This window comes from Lissotriton vulgaris, chromosome 1_1 (assembly GCF_964263255.1).
Source record: "Lissotriton vulgaris chromosome 1_1, aLisVul1.2, whole genome shotgun sequence".
Classification (NCBI taxonomy): Eukaryota; Metazoa; Chordata; class Amphibia; order Caudata; family Salamandridae; genus Lissotriton; species Lissotriton vulgaris.
Window position 1 is genome coordinate 730,067,631 of NC_141685.1, and position 25,193 is coordinate 730,092,823.

General features: G+C 49.0%; 1 protein-coding gene across 2 annotated transcripts in view; it reads left to right on the forward strand.

The window, feature by feature from the left end:
* The window catches only part of TDRD5 (tudor domain containing 5), a 1,550,608-nt gene that overhangs the window by 846,426 nt on the left and 678,989 nt on the right, over positions 1 to 25,193 (forward strand). For both annotated transcript variants that reach the window (XM_086955296.1, XM_086955303.1), the window contains exon 9: positions 16,486 to 16,552. In XM_086955296.1, the coding sequence (XP_086811422.1) occupies positions 16,486 to 16,552 (67 nt within the window). The remainder of the gene's footprint in view (positions 1 to 16,485; positions 16,553 to 25,193) is intronic.

Below are 25,193 nucleotides of genomic sequence, written 5' to 3' on the forward strand. Positions count from 1 at the left end.
ATCCAGCTTCAGTGCCACAGGATCCTACGCCGTTGGCTCCGGCCCCGGTGCCACGAGGTCCAGCGTTGCCGGCTCTGACCCCAGTGCCGCCCTCGGCGCCGCAATGGGTGCCGTTCCTCCCATCCTTGCTTCGGTTCCAGGACAATTTTGTTCCTACCTGGGACCAGCATTGGGAAGCGGCGCCGTTCTCGGTGCAGTTTCAGACACCGTCTGTCCCTTCTCCGGCTCTGCTGCTGCGACCAGCACCTCCTGCGCCGGAGGTGGAAGAGGACTGGGAGGGGTCAGTATGACTCTGAGCAAAACTGGGTGGACGACCTGTAGGATACAGGTGACCTCGATGTCTCTTCTGACCCGGGGTTTGCCTCTCCCCCGCCTACGATGGGGGAAGGGGCTTCCTACACCATGGTGTTTCGTCGGGCTGCTGAGGACCTCAACCTCGACCTCCCCACAGTGGCCCTCAAAACTAACCTCCTCACTGAGGTGCTCCCAACGGCGTCTACTTCGTCGGAGCCAATGCTTCCCTTCAATGACGCCCTTACCGAAGTCCTTTTAAGCACTTGGTTGCAGCCAGCCTCAGGGACCCTTGTAGATAAGAATGTCGCCAGACGTCACCGCCCGGCGCCAGGTGACCCCACCTTTCTGACCACTCATCCCACACCTAAGAGTCTTGTCATCCAGACCTCGACGTCGCAGAGTGCCTTTCCCACGGCTTCTCCGGATAAGGACTATAAGAAACTGGAACAGTTTGGTTAGCGGTTGTTCTCTTCGGCCAGCTTCGGGCGACGGTCGGTGAACACTGCCTGCTTATTGGGCCGCTACTCCCACGCAGTGTGGGATGCTGTTGCTCAAGTGTTGCGTCCGTGTCCTGAGGAGGTCCTGGCTGTCCTTTCTCAGGCGATTGCCGAAGATAAGGATGCAGCTAAGTTCGCCATTCGGTGTCGTTTGGACACTGCTGACTCGTTGGGCAGGGCGATTTCTACAACTGTGGTGTTGCGACAGCACGCCTGATTGCGTTCGACTGGGTTCTCGCCCGATGTCCAGGGCTCGCTCATGGATATGCCCTTTCATGGCACCCGCCTGTTTGGAGATAAGGCCGACAAGTCACTGGAGCATTTTAAGGACTCGCGGGCCACAGCCAATTCCTTGGGAGTTTCTGCAAAGAACCTGGCCACTCCTGGTTTTCGTTCCTTTCGTGGCCAGGGAAGAGGCACCCAGTCGCTCCGGATCCCGCACGGATTGCACGTGGGGGTAGGTTTACCGGCAGAGACCGCACGCCGTTTGGGTCCCTGACTCCTTGTGCAGGTCCCACAGGAGCAGACTGCGGGGCACCTTAGGGACACTCTTAGGGTTGCACCTCTTGAGGCAGGACCAGTTGGCCTGCCCACCAGAGACCAATAAAATTGAGGTTGTATAAGTTTTTAATTCACAGTGTAGTACTTGTCACCAAGGTCCTGAGGAATTGCTAGATTAGCATGAAACATGTCGACCTAAACAGAGGGTTGTAGATATCTTCGCCACCAACATTGCTAGCGTCTATCTCCTCTTCCACTATTTTAATCAAGGGAGTTAGCCACGTCTTTAAAAATCTTTGTGGACTAACTTACCCTTTTTTATTCACCACCACTTTCCCACGACTACACATTCTTCTGCCCTCTCACACCCATGCACCATATGGCTGGAACAAAAGATCTCCGCTAAAGAGCCCCTTCGTGGGTGCCCGTCAGACATTGCAGCGCCAGTCTGACGAGGAGCGGGACCCATATGATGAAGCATGACACCTAGCTTGCTGGGTGTGTGAGGGTTCTAGTTCCCAACAGGGAAATTTCCCTTTCTTCTTTCCCTCTTGGTCTTCTCTATCCACGCTTTTCACACAGACACTCCCTCTTTCTAGTCCTACTGGGGAACTTTGTGCTTTCTTTTTTGTTACTAGCGTTCCTTCCACAAGCCTGTGCAGAACCAGCCTCTGTGCGGCCGTGGCTTCCGCAGGGGCGGGTCTGGGAATCAGCGTGTGGGTCAGTCCACCTCCACCCCGCTGCTTCTACCTCCAAATCTTCCTAATCCGACCTTCGCGGAGCACCCCACACCAGTGGGTTGCAGGATCGGCCACCACCTCCCCCACTGGTGCGACATTACGTCGGAGAAGTGGGTGCTGCAGATCATCCACAGGGGTTACTCCCTACCCTTTCAGTCCCCTCCCGCCCCCCAGGCATGCCACCACGGTGCCACCGCATTTCGGGAGACCATTTGGTTCTTCTCGAACAGGAAGTCACGGCCCTCTTGGCCAAGGGGGCCATCAAGTGCGTTCCCGGGCAGGAAGTAGGCAGTGGTTGGTTGTTATTCCCACTACTTTCTGGCCTCCAAGAAGGACAAGGGGGGCCTGCGCCCCATCTTGGACCTCCAGAACATCAATTGCTTCCTCTGGGAGGAGAAATTCAAAATGCTGACTCTGGCTCAGGTCCTGGTTGCCCTCGACCCTGGAGACTGGATGGAAGCGTTGAACTTGCAAGACGCATATTTTCACATCACCATCCTGCCGGCCCACTGGCGTTACCTGCGGTTCACGGTAGACCAGGAGCTTTTCTCCCTTTCGGCCTTACCAGTGCCCCTTGGGTGTTCACAAAGGTGATGGCAGTGGTCGCAGCTCACCTACGCAGGTCAGGGCTGTCAGTCTTCCCCCTACCTTGACAACTGGTTGTTGAAGGCGTGCTCACCCCGGGCAGTCGTCACCCACCTTCAGACTATGGCTGACCTCCTGCATTAGCTGGGGTTCTCCATCAGTGTGCCGAAGTCGCCCTGGAGTCCCTCTCAGAAGCTCCCCTTCATCAGAGCGGTTCTGGATTTGACACTGTTTCGGGTTTATCCTCCGGAACAGCGAGTCCAGGATATTCAGGCTACCGCCCGGAGCACACAGTGTTGACGGATGCTTCCCTTCTGGGATGGGAAGGCCACATGGAAGAGGCGGAGATCAGAGGCCTCTGATCTCCAGTGGAGTCCTGGCTCCATATCAACCTTTTGGAGCTTCCGGCGTTCCGACTTGCACCGAAAGCATTACTTCCCTCTGTCCGGGAAAGTGTGGTGCAGGTGTTCACGGACAACACCACTGTCATGTGGTATTGCAACAAACAAGATGGGTGGGATCCTGGACCCTATGTCAGGAGGCTCTGCGCCTCTTTACATGGCTGCAACATCAAGGCATTACCTTGGTGTTTCAACACCTGACAGGTTCTCTCACCGCCAGGGAGGACAAACTCAGTTGCCAGTGCTTGATGGATAACGAATGGCGTCTGAACTCAGACGTGTCGCAAGGTCTCTTTCAACAGTGGGGAGAGCCTTGGTTAGATCTATTCGCCACCGAAGAGAACGCCCTATGTCATCAGTTCTGCACGTTGGAATTTTCAAGGCGGCACTCGCACTGCGACGCTTTTTGTCATGAGTGGAGTTGCGGTCTGTTGTACGCCTTTCCGGCTACACCACTTCTGCCCAGAGTGCTGAAGAAGATTCGGCGCTACCGGCCCAGGTCATCCTTGTGGCTCCGGATTGGGCACGAAAATACTGGTATCCCGAGCTACTCAGCATGGCGATCGATCCCCCGATCTGACTGCCTCTTCAGGAGGATCTTCTGTCGCAGCAGCAGGGGACGGTCCTCCACCCTAACCTGTCCAGCCTCCACCTCCATGCGTGGAGATTGAGCGGCGACAGTTGACAGCTATGGATCTTCCTCCCGAAGTCTGTGATGTCATTCTGGCAGCCTGGCATTCCTCCACAAAAACGGTATATGCCTGCAGGTGGAACAAATTTGTGGCATGGTGCACAGCGACGCCTGTGGATCCCCTTTCTGCCCCTCTTTATGAGGTTCTTTTGTTCCTTCTTTCTTTGGCCCAGCAGGGCTCTGCTCTGGGCACTATCACATGCTATCTCTCGGCCATTTCTGCCTTTCTACGGCTTCCTGATCAGCCTTCTCTTTTTAAGTCCCCAGTTGTTAACCGTTTTCTGAAAGGCATTATGCACACTTTCCCTCCCGTGCCGATCATCATGCCTCAATTGGGACTTAAACCTTGTCTTGACGTTTCTGATGTGCGCTCCCTTCGAGCCCCTTCATAATTGTCTCCTGCATCTTCTCACCTTAAAGACTGCTTTCCTGGTTGCCATCACCTCTGCCAGAAGAGTGAGTGAGCTCTAGTCTCTATCTTCAAAACCTCCTTTCCTTCCTGTTCATCCGGACAAGGTGGTTCTGAGGACCCTTCCTTCTTTTTTGCCAAAGGTTGTCATGCCCTTCCACATCGGGCAGACCATCACTTTGCCCACCTTCTTTCTGCATCCTTCCAGAGAGGAAGAGAGGCCCCAGCGTCTGGACCCAAAACGTGCGCTCTCCTTCTACCTGAGCCACACACATCAGTTCCGGGTGGAGGACAAGTTCTTTGTTGGCTACGTGGGTGCCAAAAAAGGTTGGGCCGTGCACAAACGGACCATCTCTTGGTGGGTCGTTCTCTGTATTAAGGCCTGTTACTCGTTGGCTGAGAAGGATCCTTCTGTGGGGCTGCGTGCCCATTCCACCAGGGCAACAGCCGCCACTTCTGCCTTGGGACGTGGCGTTCCCTTGCCGGACATTTGTCAGGCATCTACGTGGGCCTCGCTGCACACATTTACCAAACATTACTGCCTTGACAGTCCAGTCCGGAGACAGCTTCTTCGAACGTTCCTTTCTCCGTGACTTTCTGGTGTCATTCTGTTCGCAGACCCACCACTGGGGTTGGTACTGCTGGGGTATCTATTCTAAGGTAAGGATCTATCACTAAAGTGTCTCTTTCAGATGCACAAGTTACTTCTTGTGTAATGATTTATCTGTAAGAGACATTAGTTTGTGATAGATTCCTTACCCCCCTACCCATCCTCCCCTTCTGGGAAGCGATTACTAGGGTTAAGGTCATCCTTTTCAGGGCCCTAATTTTATGCACCAATGGTCAGTATCTTGCATGGCTCTGCATTCCTAAGACGACACACATGGCTACGCATCTCAGGCTTTAAAAGCGAGGTGCAATCTACTATTCTAAACCAGCCGGTCAATCCAGACTTCCTCTTTGGACCAGCAGTGGATAATATTCTGGATAAAATGAAAAAAGACACTGAGACTGCAAAGTCAATGGGTGCGTTGCAGTTCCAACAGCACTCATCATACAGAGGAGCTCCACGAGGCAACACCGCACAAGGTGCCTCGGCATATAAAGCCAATACCCAGTCCAGCTTCAATAAAAGTCCCAATCGAGGTGGACACAGAGGAAATAGCAATAAGGGGAGAGGACGTGGAGGCAATAACAACAGAACCTAAACTGCCACAAAACAGTGACTTCAATACACTACCTCCAGACCACATAACACTGGTCGGAGGAAGAATACAAAAGTTCCTACCAGTCTGGAACAACATTCCCACAGACAGGTGGGTAAGACAAATTATCCAGTATGGCTACTGTCTAGAACTGACTTCTACTCCACCCAACATACCACCCAAACACTGTCCAATGTCCACAGAACACATCGCTCTGTTACAACAAGAGGTGAAAAGTATGCTGGAAAAGGGGGCCATAGAGCCAGTCCCTCTCCAGCACCAAGGAACAGTAGTATACCCACTATACTTCCTCATTCCCATGAAGGACGGGTCCCTCAGACCAATACTGGACCTCAGACCCCTAAACCAGTATATACTTTTGGAGCACTTCCACATGATCACTCTACAGCAAGTCCTACCGTTGCTAAGGCAAGGAGACTTCCTAGCAACCTTATACTTCAAGGATGCATACTTCCACATACCTATACATCCTTCTCACAGAAAGTAGCTCAGGTTCACAATCCAAAACCAGCACTATCAATTCAAAGTTCTCCCTTTTGGGGTGACCACAGCTCCAACAGTGTCCACAAAATGTCTACCGACAGTAGATGCACATCTAAGGAGACAACACATTCATCTTATCCATACTTGGACGATTGGCTGATACAAGCAAAATCGTACAAACAGTGCAAAAGCCATATGTCTCAAACACTTCAGCTGCTACACAGCTTAGGTTTTTCAATAAACTACCCAAAATCCAACCTACAGCCATCCCACATACAGCAATATCTGGGAGCTACTATAAACACCTCGCTAGCAAAGTAATATCCAAACGCAGGGAGAATAACCAGTATGCAAATGCTCATTCGCAAATTCCAACCACAACACTCTGTCAGCTCGAGTGTTCATGCAGCTTATAGGCATGATGGGCTCCTGCATTTTGATTGTCCCTCATGACCGACTTCACATGCATCCACTGCAGGAATGCCTAGCAAACCAGTGGAACCAAGCTCAGGGACTATTGAAGGACCTAGTGTTGGTAAACAGTCGTGCATACAACTCTCTGCAGTGGTGGAACCCACAAAACCTTTCCAAAGGACGACTGTTCCAAGAGCAGGTTCCACAGTTAGTGTTGACAGCGGACGCATCACTGTTAGGTTGGGGAGCCCACGTACTCCAATACACAGTGCAGGGTCTCTGGACAACCGTGCAGAAAAAATTGCATATCAACCATTTGGAGTTGCTAGCAATATTTCTAGCTCTAAAAGCATTCCAGAAACACCTGTACAACAAGACTGTTTTGATCCGGACGGACAACATAACAGCTATGTACTACATACAGAAACAGGGAGGAACGCACTCTCTAAAACTGTCTCACTTAGCGCAAAGCATGTGGAAGTGGGCAATTCCAAAAAACATCTTTCTCCTGGCAAAACACCTCCCAGGAAAGGACAATCAAATAGCGGATCTACTCAGCAGACACAGCCAGCAGCTACACGAATGGGAGATTCACCCTCAAGTCCTCCAACCATTCTTTCAAAAATGGGGGTACCCAGAAATAGATCTGTTTGCCACAAAAGAAAACTCAAAATGCCAGTACTTTGCCGCCATGTTCCCACATCCGTTGTCACAGGGCAATGCGATTTGGATGAACTGGTCAGGCAGATTTGCGTACGCTTTTCCCCCCAGCTCCACTAATTCCACTAGTGACACGCAAACTCCGGCAACAGTCAGTCACAATGATCCTAGTTGCTCCAACATGGGCAAGGCAACCATGGTACACAAAGTTCCTAGAACTTTCAGTAGTGCCTCATCAAAGACTAAAACCTAGCTTATTCTTCTATAAGACTACACTTAGCTGCTATAGCAGCATACTTCCAAAACAGACAACACCTTTCACTGTTTAAAGTACCAGCAATAAAAGTGTTCATGGAGGGCCTCAAAAGAGTAATTCCTCCAAAAAACCCACCTTCACCAGTCTGGAATCTAAACGTTATACTCACCAGACTTATGGGGCCTCCCTTTGAACCCCTACATTCATGTGAACTACAATTTCACACATGGAAGGTCGCTTTCCTTATTGCTATTACCTCACTTAGAAGAGTTAGCGAGCTACATGCACTAACTATTCAAGAACCCTTTATGCAAATACACGCAAACAGGGTAGTACTTCAAACAAACCCTAAGTTTATGCCAAAAGTCATATCCAATTTCCACATCAACTAATCTATAGAACTGCCAGTGTTCTTCCAAAATCCACAGTCAATAGCTGAAAGAGCCCTACACACCCTAGATGTCAAAAGAACTCTGCTATATTATGTTGACAGGACAAAGGCATTCAGGAAATCCCATATCAAAGTCAGGAATAGCCAGATGGATAGTTAAGTGCATTCAAATATGCTATCAAAAAGCTAAACGCACTTTAACAGTCCCCCCAAGAGCACACTCCACGCGCAAAATGGGGGCATCCATGGCTTTCCTAAGAAATATTCCCCTTGAGGATATCTGTAGAGCAGCCACATGGTCTACCATACACACTTTCACAAAACATTATTGTGTAGACGTACATTCCAAACAGCAATCTGCTGTAGGACAGGCTGTTCTTAAAACTCTTTTTCAAACCGCTGCAGCTGGCACAGGTGGCCACCGCTAGAGGAGATACTGCTATACAGTCTATGCACAGATAAGAATTCAGCAGCCCACATGCCTCGAACGGAATATGCTACTTACCAGTATGCATCTGCTCTTGGTATGTAGGGCTGCTGACATTCATATCGCCCACCCTCCTCGCCGGTGCCTGTTACAGCTGTAGCATTCTCTCTTTTGCATGGACATTTCATACTGTACTATACTCCACCTCTGCCACAGTGGCGAAAAACAATCTCAAGATGTAGAGGATGCCCATGCGCACTGTAATCCAAGGGAGGAGCCACCTATCTTGTGATACTTCGAAGACTCTTCCAGGACAACAAGGTGCAATCATCCGGACCCAACACTAGGCGGCGATCTATGCACAGATATGAATGTCAGCAGCCCTACATGCCAAGAACAGATGCATACTGGTAAGTAGCATATTCCTTTCCACGCCAGCAAGCACAGATCCGGAGAGAGCTGTACCCCCAGTCATTTTTTGACTGAGTTTTTTGGGATTTGTCTTTTGAGTACTAACACTCCAGGTTCATAGGGATGCCCGGTTTTAAGTCTTGCGCGACGTCGGTGACGGACACGCACAGTGAGTGCCTCTACTGTCTGGGGCGCGACCACGACTCCGAGTCATGCCCCCACTGCTGGGCCATGGCTCCGAAAACTTTGCGGGAGCCCGATAGTGGCTAGAGGGCCCGGGAGTCGGTTCTGCGCCGTTCCAGGTCCCCGTCCTGGGGGAGGTCGAGGGACCGCCCGCAGAGCCATCACCACCATTCGAAGTCTTCGCACTCGTAGTCCGTAAGGCGAAGCACACAAAGTCGAAGTGCCCTCGCTCTTTGCCTTCCCCTAGCCGTTCGCGTGATGGGGCTGAGGCTGTGGGTGGCACCACCCCTGCAGCGCCTCCACAGTTGCAGATGGCCTACCTGCCCTTTTCCAGGTCAATCTGCGACTCCGGCCCAGCTGCAGGAGTTTTTTTTGAGCCATGGCACGTGTCTTCGGACCTTCCTGCCCACCGGTGTACCTTCGGGCCCAACTGGGGGTCCTTGTGCTTAGTCGTAGCCGGCACCAGCCTCGACGTCAACTTTGGTATTGACATCGAGAGACCCCCATGGATCCCTGTCCATGTCGGTTGGCCCTGTATGATCTCCACTCACATTGACGCCGTCGGCCGCATCCGTCCCCGGCTTCCTCCCCGACATTGAGACATTGCCAGAAGGATGTCGACTGGTGCTGATGACGATAGGGAATTTCTTTCCCTTTCTTCACCCACCGCCTTATGTTCCACCTGTCCGGCATGTGGAGGGCTGGGAGGGGTCTGAGGACCCTCTCGCAGCACAATGTGAGTTAGACCCGGACTGGGATGTGGATCTGGGGGATGCAGGTTACAGGATTATACTCAGAAACCTGGCTTACTATCTCCTTCTTCCGTGGCTACGGAGGAGGCTGGTTCCTAATCTATGGTGTTGCCTAGGGCAGCCAAGGCTCTCAACCTCGAGCTTACTACTCTGGCCGTCAAGACTAACCTCCTGACACAGATGCTTCGGCCGGCGTCTTCCTCTACGGAGCTGCTGCTGAACTTTAATGATGCACTCTCAGACGTTCTTTTGGGCACCTGGTCCAGGCCCAAAACAGGGGCTTCTGTGGATAAAAACGTGGCCCGACGCCATCGCCCGGCACCAGGCAACTCTGTTTTCTTCTCCTAACACCCTACCCCTGAGAGAGAGCTTGGTTGTCCAAGTCTCTGCGTCCCCAAGCGCGTTCCCTTCCACACCACCGGACAGGGAATCCAAGAAACTGGAGCAGTTTAAGAAGAAGATGTTTTCTTCCGCCAGTTCAGGACTGCAGTCTGTCAACACCGCATGTCTCTGGGGCCGTTAGTCCCATTCTGTGTGGGATATGGTTGCTCAAGTGCTGCCTCAGTGTCTGGTGGAGGCTCGGACAGTACTCTCCCAAGCTATTGCTGAGGGGAGAGACGCAGCCAAGTTCACGATCCTTTGTGGTCTTGACACTGCTGGCTCGCTGGGCAGGGCAATTTCCGCGACAGTGGCTCTATGCCGCCACGCCTGGGTGAGAACGACTGGCTTTTCCGGGGATGTCCAGAACACATTCATGGACATGCCCTTTGATGGCACTCACCTATTTGGTGATAAGGCGGATTGCACAAGGGAGTGTTTTAAGGATTTGCGGGCTACAGCCAAGTCCTTAGGCCATTCGGCCACACGCACTCCTTCCGCTTCTGCTTTTCGCTCCTTTCGTGGTCAAGAAAAGGGTGTCCAAGGACGTTTGTTCCAGAGCCACAGGCCTGCGCAGCAACAGTCTCAGCGCGGATGTGGGACCCGCAGAGGTGGGTCACGGGGCCAGCATACAGGTCAGTCAACCACCACTCCTGCTACCACTGCCTCCAAACCTTCCTATTTCGGTGTTTAAGGCCCACCAGACGCCACTGGGTGGCAGGATTTGCAATCACCTCCACCACTGGTGCACCATCACATCGGACAGGTGAGTTCTGCAAATTGTCCAAAGGGGTTACTCCCTCCCCTTCGAGACAACCCACCCAGCCATGCCACCACAGTATTACTGCATGTCGGTGGATCACTTGGCACTACTCCGGCAGGAAGTTATGGCCCTCTTTGCGAAGGGGGCCATCAAGCGTGTTCAGATGCCAGAAGTAGGTCATGGTTGTTACTCCTACTACTTCTTGGTTCCAAAGAAGGACAAAGGCCTGCGTCCTATCTTAAACCTTCAGAACGTCAATTGCTTCCTCCGGAAGGAGAAGTTCAAGATGCTCACATTTGCTCAGATTTTGTCTGACCTCGACCCGCAGACTGGATGGTAGTGTTGTACCTGCAGGATGCGTATTTTCATATCCCCGTCCTGACGGCCCACCGGCGTTAACTACGATTCATGGTAGGGCAGTAGCATTTTCAGTTCACCGTTCCCCTTTGGCCTTACCAACGACCCTCGGGTGTTCACCAAAGTAATGGCGGTGGTCTCAGCTCATCTGCGCAGATCAGGGGTTTCAGTCTTCCCCCTATCTCGACGACTGGTTGTTGAAGGCGGGCTCACCCCAAACAGTCATCTCCCACCTCCAGACAACGGCCGCACTCCTGCATTTGCTGGGGTTTTCCATCAATGTGCCAAAGATGCACCTGATTCCCTCTCAGAAATCCCTCTTCATCTTAGCGGTTCTGGACACAGTTCAGTTTTGGGTTTATCCTCCCGAACAGTGAGTCATGGACATTCGGGCAATGATTCCGATCTTTTAGCCCTTGTCCTTGGTTTCGATCAGGACGACCTTGAGGCTGCTGAGCCTCATGGCCTTATGCATTTTGCTACCCAACCATGCCAGATGGCAAATACGGGCTCTGCAGTGGGACCTGAAGTTCCAGTAGGCACAGCATCAGGGGAACCTGTCCGCCTACATCCAGATCTCGGAGGGCACTACAAAACAATTGCAGTGGTGGCTCACGAATCAGCATTGGGTCAGCGGCAGATCCCTCCCACTTCCCCAGCCGGAGCACACAGTAGTGGCCACATAGGGAGGCGGAGATCAGAGGCCTCTAGGTAGGTCTACGGCGGAGTCCTTGCTCCATATCAACCTTCTGAAGCTTCAGGCGATCCTTCTTGCACTGAAAGCATTCCTTACCTCTGTCAAGGGGAAGGTGGTGCTGGTGTTCACAGATAACACCTCCGCCATGTGGTATTGCAACAAAAAAGGCGGGATGGGTTCGTGGACCCTACGTCAGGAGGCATTTCCTTGACGGTTCAAGACCAGGCAGGTTCTTTGAATGCCAGGGCGGACAAACTCAGCCGCTGGTGCCTGATGTATCACGAATGGCGACTTCACTCGGAGGTGGCACAAGATCTCTTTCAACAGTGGGGAGAGCCTTGGTAAGATCTATCCGCCACCGAAGAGAACGTGCAATGTCATCACTTCTGCGCCTTGGAATTTCCAATGCGGCATTCGCTCTGTGACGCTTTCTGTCACGAGGGGAGTTGCGATCTATTGTGCGCCTTTCTGCCTATACCACTTCTACCCAGAGTGCTGAAGAAGATCAGGGGCGACCAAGTCCAAGTCATTCTTGTGGCCCCGAACTGGGCTCAAAGAGTTAGGTATCCCGAGCTACTCCGTTTGAGCATGGATCCTCGATCCGACTTCCTATTCGGGAGGATCTTTTGTCGCAGCAGCAGGGGACAGTCCTCCACCCGAACCTGTCCAGCCTCCACCTACATGCTTGGAGATTGAGCGGCGACAGTAGATTACCTTTGACTTGCTTCCTGAAGTCTATGATACTATTCTGGCAGCCAGGCGTCCCTCCACTAAATAAGTATACGTCTACAGGTGGAACAAATATGTGGCATGGTGCATAGCCATGGCTGTGGATCCCCTTCCTGCCCCTCTTTCAGACGTCCTTTTGCTCCTTCTTTCTCTTGCCCAGCAGGGCTCTGCTATGGTCACTATAGGGGCTATCTTTCTGCAATTTCGGCGTTTCTCAGGCTCCCTGAGCAGCCCTTTTCAAGACCCCTGTTTTAAATAGATTTCTCAAAGGCATTACACACCTTTTCCCTCCTATTCCGTTTGTGATGCCGCAGTGGGACTTGAATCTGGTTCTTACTTTTCTGATGTGCGCTCCTTTTGAGCCGCTTCACAACTGTCCTCTTTGTTTATTAACTTAGAAGACTGCTTTCCTGGTTGCCATCACCTCTGCTAGGCGTATGAGTGAGCTCCAGACTTTGTTCTGTAAGCCTCCTTTTGTGTTGGTTCATCTGGACAAGGTTGTGCTTTGCACTCGTCCTTCCTTCTTGCCAAAGGTTGTCACTGCCTTCCAGATTGGGCAAACTATCACCTTGCCCACTTTCTTTCCGCACCCTTCCGGAGAGGAAGAGAAGCTCCACCCACTAAGCATTATTGCCTTGACAGTGAATTCCGGAGAGACGGCTTCTTTGGCAGTTATGTTCTCCGTGACTTTCTGGTGTGTTCTTAGTTCGCACACCCACTACCGGGGTTAGTATTGCTGAAGTATCTATTCTAAGGTAAGGAATCTATCACTAACGTGTCTCTTTCAGATGCACAAGTTACATACTTGTGTAATGACATATCTGTAAGAGACATTAGTTAGTGATAGATTCCTTACCGCCCCACCCATCCTCCCCGTTCTGCCAACTGATTTCTGGGGTTAAGGTCATCCCTTTCAGGGCCCTAGTTTCAATGCACCAGTGGTCAGTATCATGCATGGCTCTGCGTTCCTGGTGCGGAAAGTGGTGGACAGAACTGATGTCAGCGCTGTGGGCACATCTAAGTAGCTCCAGTGACGACATCTCGGCGACTACGACGCCAACGACATACGCAGAGCTGTACTACAACGCCTACCGACGCGCAGGAGTACTGCTTACGGAAACTTTCTAGATCCAGTCTTACGCCTGGCGATATTCTAAGGTAAGGAATCTATCACTAACTAATGTCTCTTACAGATATATCGTTACACAAGTAAGTAAGTAACTCGAAGACATGTACATACTTGCTTAACCGGTAATAGTTTAAAAGAGCCCTGGCATCACAAATGTCTCTGGTCTGACCTCCTGCTGCTGGACGAAACTCTAGCTGGGGAGGTCTGGACAATAGATTTCCTGTCACAGGCAGGTGTAACCACCTCCCAGACTGGCTTTAGTGTATTGGGGCTGGCTGGCAGCATTCATAGAATGCTTTTCAGACAGTGCTGGGGGCACACTTGGTGTTCCTGTGAATACCACTGTTCAAACCGGTTGCAGGGGCACTCAGCCCCTGCTCTGGCACGTAACTGGACAAAGGGAAGGGGGTGTAACCATCCTCTCCCTGGGTCCTCCCATAGGTGGGACCCTAGAGTAAGTCCAACCCCTAAACTTATTAAAAGTATAGGAACCCAGTCCTTAGGACTTTAGATTATACCTGGATGAAACTCTGCAACATATCCTGGAACTTCCACATTCTATTTCAACTAGAAGATGGAAGGATCTCCCTTGGGGTGAAGGGGTGACACCCCTGCTCAAGCATTTCCAAGGCTTCCGCCGGATCCCAACAGATTTGCGACACAGGACCAGACTTCTCCGAGGCCGACATGAGATCCCAGAAAAGCTGAGACCCGCAGCCCTCACGAGTGACGTGGAACCGGAACCCCTGGACACCGTGCGCATTTGCAAGTGCATCGACTTCCCGAGCTTTCCCGAAGTTGTGCATTGGGCTACTTGTAGTCCAAGCCCGAGCACCCTCTGCGCTGAAGATTGTGGGCCTACACTCTACGAGTGTTCCGTGAGCCCGCTTCTATCATTTCCGCTCGAGGCCCCTTCGCGATCAATGGTTCCGTCGACTGGTGGGTCCTCACAAAGGTAACTCTTCTGTTTCTTGGGCTTCCCTGGTTGCCCCAGACGTGACCTGACTCCCCTCCAAAGGGCTAGTCCATCAGACCTTGCTGGTCTGCACCAAAGCCAAATCTTTGCTTTCTGCGTGGGTTGCTGTTGCCTAGGCTTGTTGGATCCAATCCAGATACTGACACCGCAGCACTCGAAATCATTTGTAGGTCAGCTCGAATCCAGCTCCTGGTCGTTGTCAACGCCTCCTGGTCCTGGTGGCTGAAGAGTTCACCTTTTTCACCTGAAATCACCCTACATCGGTGAGCATCTTCTCATCGCTCTCCTGTTCACTGGCAAGTGACCCAGACTCTGTCTCCTCTGCTTTCAGGTTCTTCAGATCGCCAATCCACATTTGGATGCATCCGGACACTTTCCACTTGGTCCCTGCAGCACTTTTCTGCAGCTCGCCATAGAAAAGGACGACGAAACCCGACACGAAAAGACACCTATGCACCCGGCTTCCCTGGGTGAGGTAACTTGAGTACTCCGGTGCTCCCGTGGGTATTGACTCTAGAACTGCCTAGTTCTAAAGGGGTTTGCTCCTAGTCAATTCTGAGTGTCCCTTAATGTTTAAAATTCTAATCGCAACTTTCTCCATAGAAGTCAATGGTGATTTGCGGCTGTGGTTAGACACTGCACGCGTCCCCGTGGGTCCCCTGCGTCACTACCTTAGGTGCTTCCTGGTTGCCCCAACTGCTCTACAGGCTCTAGGCCTGGTCTCTGTCTATCGTGTTTCTTATATCACATTCTTAGTATATATATATATATTTGGTACGCCCCTAGGGCTAACCATATATTGTGCTAATTTACTCTGTGCTAAATAAGTTTACTGAATGTACTTTTGCCTCTAGCCTCATAAAGAGATTGGAGAGATGTGTTTAGAATAAATACATATATGTTATATATATACCTGGTGTGGTTCTCCTTTCATTTGGTCCTTCATGAGATTATAGACTGGTATAACAAGCTGCTTTACATTCCTTCAAGACTTAGCCTGAAGGCTGCTCTCCACAGCTACCACTAGGATAGCTTTCTATATAGGTTGTCTTTAAACCTAAGGGTCGTTTGGACTGGGGCAAGGTGCCCACTAGAATAGTGGACAGCATATGCCAGGCCAACTTCGCACAGTCTTCACGAATCAAAAAGCAAGGGGTGGGTCTAGCTGTACTTGAAACACTATTTCAAACAAGTACTACAATCGTTAGCCACCAAAAGTGAGCACTGCTTTAAATTCAATGATAAGTATTTCTGTCTACAGCCAAAACATGCTACGAATGGAGTATGTTACTTACCCTGTAACCATCTATTTGTAGCGTGTAGTGCTGTAGATTCATATGCATCCACCCTCCTCTCCGGAGGCTTTTGGTAGCAGCCGCGGTCCGTGCAGGTAACAGCTGTGGAGCCAGATGTCGAGGGACGATGCAGAGGGAGAATTAAATAATTACTTTTCCATTGGCATCATCCATCGAAATACCCCCATGTGACCCCACTGCCCCACTGCTGTTACTTGCACGGACCATGGCTGAGTCTTAGCTACTATATTTAGCACACTAAATTCCACACTCACACTTCTATGCTTTTTTTCTAATCTATCACTATATGTCTCCTTTTCGAACGCTCGCCTGATTAGCCAAAAAATCTAACAAAGGAGCCAGGGAACATGCGCAGTACACACCGGAGGAGCAGTCACTATACCTTGTGACTCAGACTTCTTTGAAGAAAAATAATTTGTAATCGTCAAAGCTCAACACTAGATGGCAGGATAATGCTAAGCATATTAACCTACGGCACTACACGCTACGATAGATGCTTACAGGGTAAGTAACATTAATTTACTGTATACCTCCTATTTTATTTGCCTGGCCTGGATCTAGTCTTTACATCTCTGAAAGTTACCTTGAAACCTATTGTCTGTCTCCTATCATCTGTCCGATAATTTCCTAAGTGCACACTTTTATTATGTGCACACTTTTAATATGCGAGTTTCTCCCCTCAAGGGTGCCCGGTAAAACTGTTTTGAACATGTGCTGTATAGATTGCAAAAATTGTAACATGACAACCCCTCTTTTCCAAATAACCTTGTTGAAATGTAGAAAAGCCCTCTGTATGATAAATTCCCCATATTTTTACAGATGCTGCTACCTGAAACTTGCTGCTCAAGCAATACCAAGTGCCCTTGCATGGGTGAAGCCCTCAGAGGTTAGTGCAAGTAACTGAACAGACTCATTAGTCCTGTAATTGTGAACCTGTTCTTAATGAGCCCTAAGTATTGTATTATTGATGGTATTTGGTTTCCTGGCCTCTGTCTTCCAGGGCTCCAGACTGCCAGAGCTTTGAGAGCAGTACTACGTTATTTATTTTATAGTGCAGGAGCCAATAGCGAGTGTCTTGATCCCACTACCAAAAGCAGACTATTTGTGTGCCTGCTTGCAAACCAAATGGTAAAAAAAATATGGTCTTCAATGTGGGACTTGGATGATTGTAGGTTAATGTCCTCTTCACATTCTTTGTCAAGACCTAAAACCTTTCTGCAGGTAAACAAGCTGCCTCTGCAAGCTCAACCACTAAATGACAGGATAAAATGCAGAATGTTTAATTAGAGTAGCCTCAGGCTCAAAGCTATTGTTGCTTATAGGTTACATTTTCCTTATCTACTTGCTCAACAAGCAGTACTTGTTTTTCAGTCACCTTTGTTATGTGATATCTCTAAATGTTTCTATATGCCAGTACAATTCTATAATCTTGAATAATTCGCAAGAGCCGTTGACCATACAGAGCAAAATGGTATAGAAATTTAATATAACTAACCCTAAGTCACCATTTTTGTTGCAGCTGGTGGCAGGGCATAACTCTTTGGGTGCTTTCGAGTAAACTACCCCAGCTCCTTTAGACAAGAACTAGTATGATGCCCTTGTCAATAATTAATTTTATCGTGGATAAATCCAACTCTGCATCAGCTCAATTTGTAAGCCATTTTGGCCAATACCTCAAAATATGTAGCTTATTTTCCAACATCAAAAGTATGTCCTCCAGCTATTGTAAGTGATTTTGGATATGGTTGTGTTGGATTTATATGATTTTTCAGACCCTTAGTAGTGCATGTGATCATGCTTGTACAGCAACTTACATCATGGCCTTAATCTTACAATTGAAATTGGAGTGGTTTCTTTCCTCAGAAGAAGGGATTTATTGTTCTACAGTTTTTTACACCGTTTATGAAAAAGTTAAGTGGGTTGAGTTATCTAGCCCCATCAAGACTGCATTTGTAAATTAGTTAATCTGAATTCCTTTATTTTAGCCACAGGGTAAAAAAAAAGGTATTTTCACGCACCCACCCTTCTGTTGCAACCAACCTGTTTACTACATCTTAATTTCAAATGACCTGCACATGAGGGACACACAAATTCAACTCTTCAGCTGTTGAGATTGTGAAAAGTACTTGCACTAATATAGTGGTCTGCATCCTAAACGCCATATCTGTACCTTCCGGGATAGTATTCTCATGGTTCTCAAGTTAAAGGATCTCCTACTGACCTCACAAACCAAAAGTAGCTAGTCCTGAATTCTGTAGAACAAGATTTTCAGGCATTAACAACTTTTAGTCCAAACCAATAACTTTATTTGGTCAACAGACCATAAAAGTACAAAAGCATATATGCAGCACATTAAAAATGTGAATGTTAAGATTCTTCATAATACATACAAGCACAACAAGTTGACTTTAAAAACAAAATCCTTTTCTTAAATCTAAAAACTATACTTGATTATCATAAAAAGACCGATAACTAGGCAGTTCTTATTGCCTAGTACATACATATGCAGAATTATTTAAAATTAATAAGGTACACACAAGCTTTTACAAAAATGCTTCCACTACCATGGTAGTACATAGGATTTGAGGCTCGGTTAATTGCTCAGTTCGCTGCGCTCACTAAAGATTATACTAATTTTCCACTCCAGCTGAACCTACTGGAGATGTGTGGTGATGTTCCTGTTAACGGGGATGGCGATATGAGGTTCTGAGCCTTTCTTATCAGTCAGTCAGTCAGTCAAAACACTTTATTCGATTACTTAAAATCATAAAGGACAGGATAAAACACATTTCATAAAAGATTACAATTTGATATAGATACACACAATAAGTGCAATCAGTATACATTATACAATGAGGCAAAAGAATACATCAACTATTTAAAAAGATAAACATCTAAACCAGCTAAAAGTCAGGCTAGGGTACTATGGGCGGGCAATCTTTTTATTATTGATACGGGCAGCAGCCACCAGGAAACTTGCAACGCAATAAATGTCACGTGTGCCACTTAGCATTTGCAAATAAAACAAAGCGGGCCGAACTTGTAAAAAACCCGCCTCTCTTAGAATTGGGGTTAAAAAAAAAATTCGGACCACAGAATAATACTCACAAAACACAACAAAACGCAACGTGTCTTGTGTAGAAAAATTATCACAGGAGCATGGCATAGAATTTTCTGGTTTGCCCCATGATTGAAAAACTCCTAGAGTTAAGTGGATTAGGTTAAAACGGAATCTGGTCAACCGCTGGCGATGAAATGGCTTAGTTACAATTTTCAGATATGGTTCCAGTGAGTGGGTAGTTAATAATACATAATTAGCTTTGACACACGGTTTCTTTAGCTCCCGCTCCTCCCGTTCCCTTTCTAGCATATTAAAAAAATTGTTCTTAATCCAGCTTATATCCTCTTTTTTAATAAATTCAGGTGATGTGTATATCTCAGGATGCCCAAGCTTGGCGAGCATCGCTCTAACGTACACCAGCCATGGGACCCTATTTACCGTTGCCATGGATAGACAATCACTGAGGATCTGGTGGTTCAAAGTGATTTCTTCGTTCAGCCAAGTTTTCACCCAACAGATCAGTGGAGCAACTTTTAACTGATCTGTGATATAACCTAAACCCAGTTCTGTGTGTAAAGAATAGGTTGGGGTCGTTGGGGAAGTTCTAGGAGAGATCTTAAAAACGTATTTTCCGCCACTTGTATCTTGTCCTGAGCTGTGTAACCCCGTAAGAATGCACCGTAAGTAGCAATCACCAAACATTTAGATGTATACATTTTTAATATTGCCTCCATTGGTCTTGCCCCCTGCCGCTTAGCAAAACCCAAGAGTGCTGAGGTAGATCTAGCTACCGTATTGCTTTTGAGCTTCTGCTGTGGTCCCCAGGTTCCTTTTTCGTCAAAGAGGACCCTGAGATATGTAGAAACCGGGACCTTAGTTACTTCGGCACCGTTACAAAAAAAGGTTCCTACTTCGAACCCCAGCCACCATGACATGCGACTTTTTAATATTGACTTTTAAATCCAAGGACTCCATGAAGCTACCAAAATGGTCCAGTAGCCGCTGGAGACCAAGACCAGTACGTGTCAATAAAACTGCGTCATCCGCGTATAGGAGAACCGGAATAACAGACTCCCCTGTACGCGGGACATCCAAAGTGGCCACACCCAGAGACATCTCTAAGGCATTGATGTATATAGTAAAAAGAACGGGGGCCAGAATACATCCTTGTCTAACACCCCTCTTTGAGCTAAAGTGACAAGTGCAACGTCCCTCCCGAGTAACCCTGACTGACGCCAAAAGGTCCTGATGCAAAACATCTAAAAAATTAACCAATGGTGGGTCAATACCTATTTCTCGTAAGATTGACCAGAGTTTGGACCGATTTACTAGATCAAACGCTGAGGAGAGATCCATAAAACCCATGTACAAAAAGCCTTCTTTGGCCACTGTATATTTGCTTATAAGGAGGTGTAAGTTCAGGCATTGGTCCAAAGTACTCCTATGTTCTTTAAATCCGTATTGAAGGTTAGAGAGGACCCCCCTGCCATCTAGCCAATCCCTAAGTTTATGCAAAATAACTCTGCCCAAGATCTTCACTGCTGAGTCTATCAGGGAGATTGGTCTGTAGCACGAAGGGTCCCCTCTAGCCCCTTTTTTAAATATCGGAACTATGACAGATGTAGCCCACGATGTCGGAAACCCGGCTGTACTAGAGGCATTGAAGACATTAGTCAGAATTTTAGCCCAAAATTTGGGGAAACATCTATACAAGTCCGCTGGTACCCCATCAGGGCCTGGCGCTTTGTTTTTTGACATGTCTTCGATTGCTTTTTCCACATCGGTCACCTCGAAGACTACAGGAGACATACCCTGAATGGGGATGTTAACAGCTTCCTGTGACTCTAGACCCTCATTATTATATATTTCCCTAAAGTGTGTGAGCCAACATTCATCAGACATGACACAATCCATATTTGAATTCTCTTTTTCTGTGAAAAATGGGTGGTTTATAATTGCCCAAAAACGTACTGCTATCTCGCAGAACTTCTGTTGAGAGTAGATTGTTCCAAGCCTCCTCTTTAATTTCTTGTTTCCGTCTGCCAATAGCCATTATATATGTCTTCCGGTAATTAGCAACAATAGCCCTATCTCTAGGCCTTATTTTCAGTGCTTGGAGAAGGGCACCATGGGCTTTAGAGCAACTACTATCAAACCATCTTTGTGCCTTATTTGGTTTATCTATATTTTCAGCCTCTAGGTCCTTTGCAATCTGACTACATACAGCAACGTAGGCTCCAATAACCTCCGCACTAGGCGCAGAACTATATAGACAGATAGCCAAGTTTGCATTTGCCTTAATGGAACGTTCCTCAAAGAAGACTTCTGGGATCATCCTGGACCATTTAATCCTTCTCCCTTGATCTTTTGTGGACATGATTCCAGTCTCCTCCCTCCCTTTGCCCTTAGGGCCACTCACTTCCCCTAGGTCCACCTCTAATAGGACTGGGTTATGGTCACTAAATGTCGAGATCACCACGTTATAGGATATGATCCTATGTAGAACAGCAGACGATATAAAAATATAGTCGATAACTGTATTTGACCCTCTTCCTATGAAGGTAGGGACCCTCTCCACCCCCTCTCCAAGACCTGACTCGAATAAATTCATATTCACTAGGAGGTCCTCTAGGGCCTCTCCCTGTCTACTGTGTTCAAAGTGTGGAACCACGGCGGTAGGCGCCCCCTGGGGATCACCCAGGTGGCAGTCCCATCTACAGGGGTGTATATTAAAATCTCCCATGAGGATGACTTTGAAAACGGTGTTCTGATTAATTTTATAGTCTGTCAAAAAATAATCCAAAGCGCATAGATGCTCATTGATCTGTACGCCGTCTTTAGCATTAGAACAATTAATTATTACAAAATTTGGCAAGTTTGGGACGCTCCACTCAAAATATTACTACAATCTACGTCCAGCATTTTAAAGTCACCTTTCAAATTTAGTGAAATGAGGAGGATTAACCCTCCCCTTGATCTACCGGCAATCCCTCGAGAAACTGGGACAACAAAGCTTAAATAGCCATCCATACTAAAATTTCTCGCTACATCCCATGTTTCCTGTAGTGCGATAATATGTTGCTTCACATAATCCACCCAGATGTCATCAGTTCTTTTGAGCCTAATCCCCGCCACATTCCAACTCAAGATCCTACATGGTACTGTCCGATTAGCCGCCGCAACTGGTTCTCCATGACATTGGCTAGTAGCGTATTGTCAATCATTTGCTTCCATGTGTGAAAGGGGAGAAAAGCGGTTAGAAAGACCTATCTCCATGTTTAACTGTTTGGGGGGGAGCAAGTTGGTACTAAAGCTGATATGACTCTTTCCACCCTCCGCAGGAACCCCCCTGGTATAGTGCTCTGTGTGATATCTAATTGTTTATTTGGGACCCCAGTCGGCCTCCTACGATTAGACAATGGAAGATATCTAGTGGGATTTTTTGAGTGTGCCATGGCTGGAGTATAGAAATAGCTCAGAGGTACTGGTCTAATACCAGAGTTATCCAGCTCTGAGGCATCCCAAAACAATCTGTCAGCTATCATCTGGCTATTAAAATTAACTACCACACAATCCCCCCCCCTGATACACTTGGAGCCGCAACCAATCCAACTGACCCTTCTGGCCATGATGATGAATCTAGAAATATCTAAGCCTCCGCTACTGTATTTTGCGCACCATTGTCTAACTAGTTTGAGGAGGTCATGAGTAGATTCCCTCACGCCCTCCCTTAGTGGTGGAACCCCTGTAAATACAGCCACCAGTGGTGCAGCATCTGGGGGGAGATCCAGAATAATACCGGGAAAATTCTCCTGTCTGTGGCTAGGGGAAGAGGACCTTGGAGGTTTTTTAACTCCAGAATTGATATTCCCTGGGCCTGCATTGTTAATAATGGGAGATGTACTTCCTTTGGCCAGGGGACTCTTCCCCCTCGTCCCCCGAATCCCACTCTGTGAGTTTATGGTCAGTGGTTCTGCGGATAAGTGTGCAATACAGTCACCCGAGGAACCTTCTATCCCCCCAGTTTAACAGGTTGAGTTACCTGGGCCTGTCTGGGCCGCCCTTGTTAGGCTATGTACTCTTTAATAAACAGATCAATTTTTTCACATTTCTTTAACAAGCCCGTTACACAGGTGTTGAGAGTGTCCACAATATCCTTAGCAATACCCACTAGGGCTGGCTCCAGCCGTGAGGTAAACCGCTCCTCCACCATTTTCTCCACCAGGTCAGTGGTATTAGAGTCCATATGTTGTGCAGCAGTAAAAAAATTTTGTCGCTTTGGGGGCTTCTTAATCAGTCTGCGCTTACCCAAAGTGCGTTGTGCTGAGGCTTCCGTACATTCCCCACCCACTTCAGCAACAGCATCCACCGTGACTGCGGGGACAGTTTGAAGCTCATTCACCATTAGTGGGGTTGTAATCACAAGGTTCGGCCTCTAAGGTTAATTAGATGTAGGCACCGGCAAAGGGACGGGATCTTCAGGGATTATTGGGGGAGAGGCCAAGCCCAATTCTTTCTCCGCATTAGCAATTTCTTGAGATAAAACCCCCACTGCAGATGTCAGATATTGAATAATCGATTCGGACTTCCTGGGGACCTTAGCCTTTTTTCCCCTCCTGCTCCCCATTGCATTTTTGTTTTCGCTGACCCATTGAAGACTTCAGAGGGGTGGCCCAGCCAGGCCTCTTCCGGCCACAGACGGCCCGGCGCACGCCCGCGCGCGTCTCGCGTCGCGGGAGGGGGTGGGCTCCTTATACCTGGCAGATGAAAGGGGGAGGTGCAGGTTGGTCAGTGCGCGCCCCGCAGCGTCCTGGGGCTTGTGGTCCAGTTGAGCCCCCACCAGCAATGCAGCAAACAGCGAAGCGTCTCCCGCGGAGTGGCAGACGCGAGCAGTTGATAAAACCCCCGGTCATAGGGTTGAGGGGCGGGTTGGTCAGTGCGCACCCCGCAGCGTCCTGGGGCTTGTGGTCCAGTTGAGCCCCCACCAGCAATGCAGCAAACAGCGAAGCGTCTCCGGCAAAGCGGGAGACGCGAGCAGTTGATAAAGCCCTGGTCAGAGGGGGGAGGGGTGGGTTGGTCAGTGCGCGCCCCGCAGCGTCCTCGGGCTTGTGGTCCAGTTGAGCCCCCACCAGCAATGCAGCAAACAGCGAACGGGAGACGCGAGCAGTTGATAAAGCCCCCGGTCAGAGGGGGGAGGGGCGGGTTGGTCAGTGCGTGCCCCGCAGTGTCCTGGGGCTTGTGGTCCAGTTGGGCCCCCACCAGCAATGCAACAAACATCGAAGCCTTACTTCTAATTTCCCACATATGGCCCAGAAACTTGGCTGTTGCGCATATAAATAGTGGTCTCGTATCTGATTCTAGTATATACACGGCCACCCCAGACTCAAAGGTCCCTGTCATGAATTTCCCCTCCTCACCCATGCCTTTCGCTCTGTTTTTAACGAGATCCCGCACAGAAACGAACGACGTTGCCGCAGGGCAGAAACTACAATGACCAGCATGCCTAGCGAGGCCTGAGCGCTGACCGGGAACGCCTTCAAATAGCGTGCCTCGGATATTGTGATCCTTGCAAGCTGCCTTAGAACGCGGAATCGAGGCGTTCTCCTACCACAGCGGACCTGATTGCAGGAGAGAGAGGTGAGGTCGAGCGGCTGTTCTCTGCATCTCGCTCCCCGGACACAGCGAGTTTGAGTGTCAGTCAGACACTCCGTAGAGAGACTTAGGAGGAGACGCACGCCACGGTGGTGTTTGCAGCGTCTCAGCTGAACCCGCTGAGAACCACAGCTAATCGGAACAGAGGATACGGAGGGACGATCAAGCGGCTGCTATCTCCCCCCCCCCCCCCCCCCCCCCCCCGTTCCTTAGAACCCGAGAGTTTTCTCCTTTGTGTGAAACAAGCAGAGACTCACACCACGGAGGTGTTTGCCGCGTCTCTGCTGTGAAGTTGAGAAGCACCATGGAGGTCGTTCACGGTGCACTTGTGCTTTGCTCTGGAGGTAGAGAAGGTTGAGCGGCTGCTCCCTTCAACTCAGTTGCGAACTGCATGGTAGAGTGCCCGGCTGGGCATCCCAAGTTCGTTGCTTCCCTGCTAGAGTATCGACACTTGAGTAGAAGCGACCACATTGAAATACTACCCCATTAGCAGCACTCGAACAGCATTTTCGGCCATTTCTTAGCACAGTGCCCTCCGTTGGCGAATTCCAGGACCGGTATTCATGCAGAGGACGGTGGGAGCCCCTGAGAGGCTTAAGGACCGGTGCTGCTAATGGGTATCGTTGACCTTACTTTTTGCGTTCGAGGCATGTGGGCTGCTGAATTCATATCTGTGCATAGATCGCCGCCTAGTGTTGGGTCCGGATGATTGCACATTGTTGTCCTGGAAGAGTCTTCGAAGTATCACAAGATAGGTGGCTCCTCCCCTGGACTACAGTGCGCATGGGCATCGACTCCATCCCCAGATTGTTTT